At 41.1% G+C, this 10063-nt stretch overlaps 1 protein-coding gene across 1 annotated transcript in view; it reads left to right on the top strand.

The window, feature by feature from the left end:
* The first annotated feature begins 25 nt into the window (after nt 1–25).
* The window catches only part of fbxl5 (F-box and leucine-rich repeat protein 5), an 11118-nt gene continuing 1080 nt past the window's right edge, over nt 26–10063 (top strand). The window contains exons 1-10 of the mRNA XM_061780614.1: nt 26–185; nt 1354–1569; nt 2594–2689; nt 2762–2957; nt 3484–3669; nt 3905–4030; nt 4244–4398; nt 6738–6820; nt 7725–8270; nt 9502–9650. Coding sequence (XP_061636598.1) covers nt 33–185; nt 1354–1569; nt 2594–2689; nt 2762–2957; nt 3484–3669; nt 3905–4030; nt 4244–4398; nt 6738–6820; nt 7725–8270; nt 9502–9650 — 1906 coding nt within the window. The 5' untranslated portion in view covers nt 26–32. The remainder of the gene's footprint in view (nt 186–1353; nt 1570–2593; nt 2690–2761; nt 2958–3483; nt 3670–3904; nt 4031–4243; nt 4399–6737; nt 6821–7724; nt 8271–9501; nt 9651–10063) is intronic.

Here is a 10063-nt window from a genome sequence, read left to right as displayed (position 1 = left end):
GTCTATGGTGAAGACGACGACGCAACTGCCCAATGCTAATGATAATGCTAAAGCTAATGCACATCTTCCCGTCAGACAGTCGTCATCTGTGTCTGGTCAACATGGCTCCTTTTCCGGACGAAGTGGACGTTTTCACGGGCCCGCACTGGCGAATGAAGCAGCTGGTGGGTTTGTATTCTGAGAAGGTGAGTGTGCGGGAGTGTTTTTGTTTCACGTTTGCGGTTCAAATGTCTTATTTTAAAACGCACATCGCGGCGACGTTAGCCCCAAACGACGACACTCGCTAGCATTAGCATGTTAGCTCGCGGGGCTGGTTTCGTGGTTATGCAACAGGCTTTTGAGAGGACAACACAGCTGCTCATTTTATTCCCATTTTTGCGCGTGGTCAGACAAAATGAATGCTTATTAAGAACAAAAATATTTTATTTGTATTGACGTTAATGCTACGCAACGTGAGCGTATTACGCTAGCTAGCGTTAGTAAAGGTGTGTTGTTGTTGTTGCGTAATTTGACGTCGAAAAGAAGACCGTTACACTTTGTAATTCTGTATGCCCCCCCCCCCCACCAAATCAAACAATAACCACTTGTTTTCATTATCATAGCAACAGTTATTTCAATTAAAGTATGTTACCAGTTCTGTTTTTATTGAGACGTGCGAACAAAATAAAGTCCAACTTTATTGAGAAAATGATTAGTGCTGCTTTATAAAAGTGGCAGTGGTCATTTTTACAGCAAAACACTGTTGCAATTTTTGCTTCTTTTTATGACCAAGAAGATGGAATGATGTCAGTCTATCTATTTATGAGAATCAAATATCTAACATTCCAGGAAATATTCTATTGTATTGATTCAATCAAAATTACAAGAGACTTACTTACTATTCATGAGAATTAAGTAGGAATGTTATATATATGTGTGTGCATGTGCGTGTGTGTATATTTGTGTGCGTGTAAAACCATTTATGAGTATAAAACAAACATGAAAGAATAATAATTTCAATTGTGTACTTTTCCCCACAAAATCAAACAGCAACTCTTTGTTTTTAGTGCCACAGAATTTTAAAATATATATATATATTTTGCCAACTAATCTGCGTTTTACTGAATCATCATTTATGCTTTGTTCATATATAATGTGTGTGTGTGTGTGTAAAACCCTTTGAGTATAAAACAAACGGATGGAAATTTATATACTATATATTTTTTTATGTTTCAATTCTGTACTTTTCCCCACAAAATAAAAAAAGAAGCTCTTTGTATTTACTGGCACAGGTTTTTAAATAAAACAAATATTTTGCCAAATAATCTTTTTTGTTTGAATTAAATGTTATATAATATTTTTTTTTCTTGGCAGCTGTCGGAGACCAACTTCTCCAACATCAGCGACTTCCGCTCCTTCCTCCAGTCGCTGCTGGCCACCTTCAAGGAGTTCAAGATGCACGAGCAGATCGAGAACGAGTACATCATCGGCCTGCTGGAGCAGCGCTGCTGCACCGTCTACAACATGCACTCCGACAACAAACTCTCCGACATGCTGCTGCTGCTGGAGAAGGGCCTGCACAACGTCAAGGTCGGGCCGCCGTTCTGCTTTAAAATGACATTTTCTTGGAAAAAGCCCATTGAGCATTTAGTCAGAAGAAAAAAAATAAAAAAGAAAGAGCCATCTTGCTTGAGTTACGAAACACCGCATTGTCAAAGATGGTAATCTGCCTTACGTGGCTATCGTACACTGTTGCAGAATAGCATCAACACAACGCCACCCCAAAATCATGTTCACTCACTAATTTAATATCGTCGTCACTGTTTTTCTAAAAAATGTCTATAAATCCTTTTCCTGGTACCTTCACAATTTAATTACTGTGAAAAAAGATAAATTATTATGGGATCGAAAGACAAAATACAATGACCAAATTGTTAATTTTCTGTTAAAAAAAAAAAAAAAACAATAGCAAGAAAAAAAAAAAAAAGCTGTAATATTTTGAGAGGAAGAAAGTTGTACTTTTGCAAGAATAAAGTCGTCACGTTAAAAGTATTAAAAAGTCCAGTGCCACTCGATCGTGCGCTGACTTTGAACGCGCGTGCATAAGCGCACCCTGATTGTAATTCTAAATGGCAAAGCGCTGACTCGCAGTACACAGCCTGGACTAATATTAGTCACTTTGCAAATCATGGTCAGTCATTTAGAAAGTGAAAGCAGAGAGAAGTTGCAAGTCATGAGGGTACTTGATAATGGCGTCAGCGAACCCAGGTTATGTTGCCGAACCTCCCAATAAAAGTGAAAATCTGATTATAGGAAGGCCATATTAAAAAAAAGGCTCTTACCCCTTCTACGCACTTATTAAACTTCTAAAACACAAACACGTTCTAATACCCTGGACTCTGTGTGGACCATTTGAGTCCACATCGCTTGCCTTTTTATTTTTTTTTAATAAAACCATTTCAGCTGTGTTAGTGGAAATCTAATGAAACCTCGCAAGAATTTTTGTCCAATTTTTCATCATATCCATCTACAGTGCTTTAGATCAATCAATATCTTCGTATGTTAATAAATGATGCTTGGGTGTTTTTTTGGTTTTGTTTTTTTTTATAAAAAGAGTGAATACGAGCAGCTCAACTACGCCCAGCAGCTGAAGGAGAGACTGGAGGCTTTCACTCAGGACTTCCTGCCCCACATGAAGGAGGAGGAAGAGGTAGAAGAGCCTTTATTCAAAAGTTGTAAAATTCCCGTGCGCAATGGAGTTGAGCGAGAGTGCGCGTTGCAGGTGTTTCAGCCCATGCTCATGCAGCACTTCACCTACGAGGAGCTGAAGGCCATCAAGAAGCAGGTGATGGCGCAGCACTGCAGTCAGCAGCCGTGGGACTGCGCCGCCGACGTCCTGAAAGGATTCAGCCTGTGGAGTCGTGCCGAGGAGCTGCAGAAGGCCTTCAAATATGCAGACCACGAGAAAACAGACTACGGTCAGCCCACTAATGTCTGCATATGTGCAGGAAATTGGCTTATTTTAACGGGACAATAGTTCAACATTTTTTTAACCACTTGTTAATAACGATATACAATTATTGTTTTTATTTTACCGTAGGGTTTTACGGCAGTATTATTTTAACCTAGCAAATTGTGGATGATGTTTGATGGTGTGATTTTTAACCAGCACATCTTTAGCAGGATTTATTATACACTGAATTTTTGGGGAGGCTATACGGTAGGCTTGTTTTAACTGGCGCCACTTTTGCCAGATTTACACGAGCCTTAATTCAACCTGCACAACATTTGTGACATATTTCAATCATTTTAGGGGATGTATGATAGTCTTTTTTTAAACTGTGCGACTTGGAGAATTTACGATGCATTTACAGTAGTCATATATCTATATTCTGTGGAGCTTTTACAGGATTTCCAGTATTCCTTTTTTAAATTTTTTTATACATGCACAACGTTTAGGGGATTTCTGGTAATATTTTTGGTGACCCCCTTGTCTTCGCACAGAAGCGGAGCGCGATGGAACTTGTTCCGTGCACATCGGCCAACTTCCAGCGGAAGTTGTCATGAGGATCTTCCGCTACTTGGGCCCTCCAGATCTTTGCCGCTGCAGCCAGGTTTGCGACTCCTGGTCTGAGCTGGCTAAGACCGGTTCTCTGTGGAGGCACCTCTACCCTGTACGCTGGGCCAGAGGTAACCACGCCGTCCACACACAAGGGGGGGACAAACAAATAAACAAAATACTGAATGGAATCGTCCGCAACCTTCTCACAACTGTCTCTTGGCCTGGCATAAAAAAAAAAAAAAGTATTTTATTACTGTTCTTAAAAAAACTTTACCAAACATTTTAGTATTGTGAAACAAGGAAATGATCACGTTTTGTCACATCAACACTTGGGGCGTGCTGTTGGTGCGTGTGTTTGTTTAGGTGACTACTACAACGGGCCACCTGGAGATTTGGACCAGGAGCCGGATGACGGCTGGCTGAAGAGTCGCGAGAACGAAGTGCGAGCGTACCAGGAGTGGGACGAGGATGCCGACATTGATGAATCTGGTGACCTTCTATTATCTTCTTTCTGGACTCTATACAGTGATTAGCTTGCCCTACGACATGCCTTTTGAAGCAAAAACTATCTACTGAGCGACGGCTCGTAATTGGAAAAACTCCTAAGTCGGGGCACTAGTAAGTCAAGATAGCGCTGTATATGAACAACACATTTACATTCTGATCTCGATCCCGTCAAATGCGGGGCTGTTTGCGTCTCAGACGAGTGCGGCAATACGGGCGACTCGCTGGCCATCAGCACGGCCCGGCGCGAGAAGAGGCTCCTGAACGGAATCATCCAGAACCTTCTCCCCGTCGTGGGCCCGGCCGTCAAGTCGCTGGTGCTGGCCTACGGCTCCACTGTGTCCAGTAAAATGGTGCGCGGACGCACGGCAATATTGAAAATATACACACGTTTGGAAAAAAATAATGAATATACAAGGATTTTGAAAAAAAAAAAAAGCTAAACCATTCAAAAATATTCACAAATAATAGAGAAAATACACATCAAAAAAGGGTTGAAAAATTACGCAAATGTTTGACCAAAAAAAATGCACATATTAGGAAAAAATATATTTTTTAAATGCACATATTTTGCAAATATTTAAGAAAAACATTGTGTGAATATTAAAAGTAAATATTTAGAAAAAAATGAAAAAAAGAGCAAATATGAAAAAGCAAATATTAAGAAACACTTACACTATTTGAAAAGAATACACAAATATCAGATGAAAAATATGCAAAGATTACAAATGATAGATTAGAGGAGGAAACATGAGAATTATTTGGTCAAAAATACCAAAACATTTTGTCGGTGAATAAATTTGAGGATTTTAGGAAAAAGTGAAAAAAGTGATGCAAAATACTAATTTGTGGCAAAACTTTGATGAAAGCTAGACAAACATTTTAACAAAAATTTGATGAAAAATACAAACTTCTGACAAAAACATTTTGATGAAAAAATATGCCAATTCAGTATTTGAAATAAAAACAAATTGGTTAAAAAAAGCACAGGTTTGTGTTTGGAAAATCGGAGAAAAAGACTAATATGAGGCAAATAATACCTGAATAGTACAACCCCAATTCCAATGAAGTTGGGACGTTGTGTTAAACATAAATAAAAACAGAATACTATGATTTGCAAATCAACCTAAATTGAATTGAATACACTACAAAGACAAGATATTTAATGTTCAAACTGATCAACTTGATTGTTTTTAGCAAATAATCATGAACTTAGAATTTGATGGCTGCAACAGGTTCCAAAAACGCTGGGACAGGGTCATGCTTGCCACTGTGTTACATCACCTTTTCTTTTAACCACATTCAATAAACGTTTGGGAACTGAGGACGCTAATTGTTGACGTTTTGTAGGTGGAATTCTTTCCCATTCTCGCTCAATGTACAGCTTCAGCTGTTCAACAGTCCGGCGTCTCCGTTGTCGTATTTTATGCTTCATAATGCGCCACACATTTTCAATGGGAGACAGGTCTGGACTGCAGGCAGGCCAGTCTAGTACCTGCTCTCTTTTACTACGAAGCCACGGCGTTGTAACACGTGCAGAATGTGGTTTGGCATTGTCATGCTGAAATAAGCAGGGGCGTCCGTGAAAAAGACGTCGCTTGGATGGCAGCATATGTTTCTCCAAAACCTGTATGTACCTTTCAGCATGAATGGTGCCTTCACAGATGTGTAAGTTACCCATGGCATTGGCACTAACACAGCCCCATACCATCACAGATGCCGTCTTTTGAACTTTGCGTCCATAACAGTCCGGATGGTTCTTTTCCTCAATAGGCCCGGAGGACACGACGTCCACAATTTCCCAAAACAATTTCAAATGCGGACACGTCGGACCACAGAACACTTTCTGCTTGGCATGAGTCCATCTTAGATGAGCTCGGGCCCAGAGAAGCTGGCGGCATTTCTGGGTGTTGTTGATAAATGGCTTTTGCTTTGCATAGTAGAGTTTCAAGTTGCACTTACGGATGCAGCGCCGAACTGTATTTACTGACATTGGTTTTCTGAAGTGTTCCAGAGCCCACGTGGCGATATCCTTTACACATTGATGTCGGTTTTTGATGCCGTGCCGCCTGAGGGATCGAAGGTCACGAGCATTCAATGTCGGTTTTCGGCCTTGCCGCTTACATGCGGTGATTTCTCCAGATTCTCTGAACCTTTTGATGATGGAATCCCTAAATTCCTTGCAATTGTACGTTGAGGAACATTGTCCTTAAACTGTTGGAGGTGAACCTCGCCCCATCTTTGCTTGTGAATGACTGAGCAATTCCGGGACGCAATCACGGCACCCACCTGTTCCCAATGAGCCTGTTCACCTGTGGGATGTTTCAAACACGTTTTTGATGAGCATTCCTCAACTTTCTCACTCTTTTTTGGAACGTGTTGCAGCCATCAAATTCAAAGTTAATGATTATTTGCTAAAAACAATAAACTTGATCAGTTTGAACATTTGTATAAACATCAACATCTTTGTAGTGTAGTCAATTAAATATAGGTTGAACATGAATTGCAAATCATTGTATTCTGTTTTTTTTTTTGTTTAACACAAAGTCCCAACTTCATTGGAATTGGGGTTGTAGAAGAGAAATCAAATGTAGTAAATGAAATACCCAAATTGTGTGTGTGTGTGTGTGCACGTACACTGTGTTGATGTGAGGAACGGACAAACTACCTTAAGTGAAGTTTTGTTCATCAGGTGCGTCAGATCCTCAGTCTCTGTCCCAACGTGGCACATCTGGACCTGACACAGACGGATGTCACTGATTATGCTTTTGACAGGTAAACTCAAGCTTGACGACACTTTACACTTGGTCAACCTATGACCTGTCGCTCGGCCGGTTTCTTGATTTGCGAGCAAAAATTCCACAACAAAATCCCTATTTTGTGATTCCCGGAGTATGTAATGAGTAAATGATTGTGAATGCAGCAACTTGCTGGAAAACTACACGTGATAGAAAGCGTTACACATTGTGTTTTTAACCAAACTGCGTAACTTTTAGCAAAGTCTTTTAGCTTAATGCTAACACAGAATGTGAAATGCCTTTGACGGGCTGAAGAAATTAGCATTAATGTCGCAGGAGCTCTGCTGAGAATGACAACTATGGTGGTGCCTTGATGAGTTTCTGCAACCACACTCATCAGTGTTCTCCATCGAAAGAAATGGAAATTAAATCTCTTCTAAAAAAAAAAATAATAATTGCGGTGGGGTCTGAAGCGCACTTGAATCTCAGATTTGTGCTTGTATCTCAAGACAGAAAATGGGCCTGCGTCTTGAAAAACTCATTTCTTGAACAACTCGTATCTAGGGCCTGAACGATAAAATGTTTTTTAGGCCGATTTCAATATTTAGCAGAAACAAATTCTAACTTACCGATTAATTGGAATAATCATCCAGTTATTCATGTCAGAAAGGCTATACATACATTTTGACAAGATGTATTGTTCATAATTTTGATATGAAGGATTATTACAGTTGGCCCCCTGCATTCTTGTGGTTTGGCGCTCACAGATATTTAAAAAAATGTATTTTCTTTTTTTGGGGTGGAACCAACCCAAAAAAATGCAATCATCATGGGCGTCAATCCACGGATTTCCGCGTATTCGCAGTCCCCATCTGCCGCTGTATTGAGATATTCTGGAAATTGGTATGAGGCTTAAAGATTGTTCCTCTTGTGGTCCTCAGCTGGTTCTTCATGGGCGCTTGCTCTTCTCTGGACCATCTGGACTTGTCCGGTTGCGACAAGCTCACGGACCACGCCCTGAAAAGACTCTCTCTGGGGTTGGGGGACCTCAGCCCCTCGTGGAAGTCCCGCCGCCGCGGGCGCCGGGCCGTCATCTTGCAACGAGGGGAGGCCGGCCGGCGGGGATCCGCGCCGTTGCCGGCCGACATCGAGGACTCCGCCGAGTGGACGCGGCGAGGGTGCGAGGAAGTGGAGGAGGAGCGTTTCGTAGAGACTCAGCTGGTGGGGAGCCTGTGCTGCTGCAGGCGGGGCCGTGGGACCGCCCCCGACGCCTCAATTTTGCACTACGCCATGTCCACGGACAGGTTTTGCGCTAAGGCCGCCTGTTGCGCGGGCGACAACGGCGACGGGCGCCTCAGGACTAACGGTCGCCGCTCGCCGACGGACACTAAACGCCCCGACAACAGGACTAACCGATCGGGCGCAAGACGCGCGCTTAACTTCCTCAGCCTGTCTGGATGCTACCAGGTCACGGACGTGGGACTCAGGTAAGGCCGCAGCTAGCCTGTATTTCGACAAAACATTTCTCTACTCATCCCATCGATCGAGTAATCGGATAAAAAAACAAAATGTTGCATTCATAAACATAGCGTGCATGGTAGGTGCAGCTTTTATTGTTGTCCACTTGGGGTCACCATCTTCACGTTCCACTCTGTCATTTCTGACTTGCAGCGTGTTTCCCTTTTTATGAGTACGCTTGGGCAATATGGGCAACTGCAAATGATCTATATTTTTGTTTTTAATTTTACGATAACTATAATTTGACAATAATAAAAAAGTGTAAATATTTCCTTGCGTCCCACAACATTTATTGATAATCACAGCGTTTCAAAACAACAGCTCTTCATTTTTTAAAGTGCCTCATACATTTTCTGCAAAACATTGCACAACAATATTGGACGGCAATATTTAACAGTTAATAACTAACTTCAAGTTATGTCCAGGTTTGTACAGGAAAATACGCCAAATCAGGCTTGCGCAATAGTATTTTAGTTACGCTTTTGTTTAAAAAAAAAAAGTAACAAAATGTAACCCAAATTGACAAGTTTGTGACCACAGCACACAAATTTGCGAGAAATGTAGTTGATGGCGTTCTTTCTTTGTCTTGCCAACGTTGACTTGTTTTGGTCATCTTGTACGCGTTCGCTGAATGACTCGGCGAGGGTTTTCCGAGTGTGTTTTATAGATTTCGTCATCTTTAGCGGACGTTTTGGATGGATACTCTAGTCATCCTGTGAGGGGAAATTAGATTTAGTAGCTTCGTAACAACGTTTTAAAACCTTTCCATGTGACTAGGTGTTTCTGATGAAGAGTGAAATGAAAAAAAGTGCTGTGCTGTGCTGTTTTTTTTTCCCTAACCGTGTGTCCTAAGAAAGCAAGAGCTGAGAAGTGGATGATGTCCGTTGAAATCCTAAAAACAAACAAAAAAAAGCAAAATAAAAGAGAGTTTCAGAAAAGGTGACGGTGAAAAAAAATGTTGCAAAGGCTGTTTAATTCATTACATTCTATTTTAGAATGTTCATGTTTTACCGTAAGTCACGTATTAGCTAATAATTAAAATATGAAAGTTTCCCGAATCTGAACACATGCCTGAAGACTTACATTTATTAGTTGTGCAGACGCTTTTGGACAGAAGAGCTATGAAAAATAAAAATGTAGCTTGGACCAGGTGACGGTGTTTCGTGTTTGTTAACGGCATCGTTGTTTTCGTTTGTTCAGGGCCATGTCGGAGCTGGGAGGCCTTCCGGCCCTGGAGCATCTGAACCTGTCGGGCTGCCTCTCGGTCACGGAGGCGGGCCTTCACCTGCTGGTGTCGGCGTGCCCCGCCCTCAACGACGAACACTTCTACTACTGCGACAACATCAACGGTAGCCGACGCCGTCCGTCTTACGGCCGCGCGGTTGGCTGCTAGTGCCTGACTGGGAAAGGGGGGAAGCTTGATACCATGAGAGATGTCATTTTTCAAGAAAATCAAAATACGAGACAAAAATCTGAAGTTGTACATTTACATTCAAAAAGTTTTTTCCAACATCAGTTCATATTACGATTAAAAAAAAAAAAAAAAAGCTGTAGTAAAAGGGTATTAGAATTTTATAATAATTTTAGTTTCAAGAAAGTCATATTGCAAGAATTCTATTAATATATTCCAAAAAGTCGGAATACAAGAAATAAGTTCTATTGTATAAAGTTGCAATCGGGAACGTCATTTTCAATAGTCAAAATATCGTTTTCAAAAGTCATGCGAAAAAAAATTATTACCCCCTCAAAAAAAGTTGTATTT

This window comes from Phyllopteryx taeniolatus, chromosome 7 (genome assembly GCF_024500385.1).
Source record: "Phyllopteryx taeniolatus isolate TA_2022b chromosome 7, UOR_Ptae_1.2, whole genome shotgun sequence".
Taxonomy (NCBI): Eukaryota; Metazoa; Chordata; class Actinopteri; order Syngnathiformes; family Syngnathidae; genus Phyllopteryx; species Phyllopteryx taeniolatus.
The sequence above is the reverse complement of the archived record's forward strand: the minus strand, read 5'-3'. Positions and strand labels throughout refer to the sequence as shown.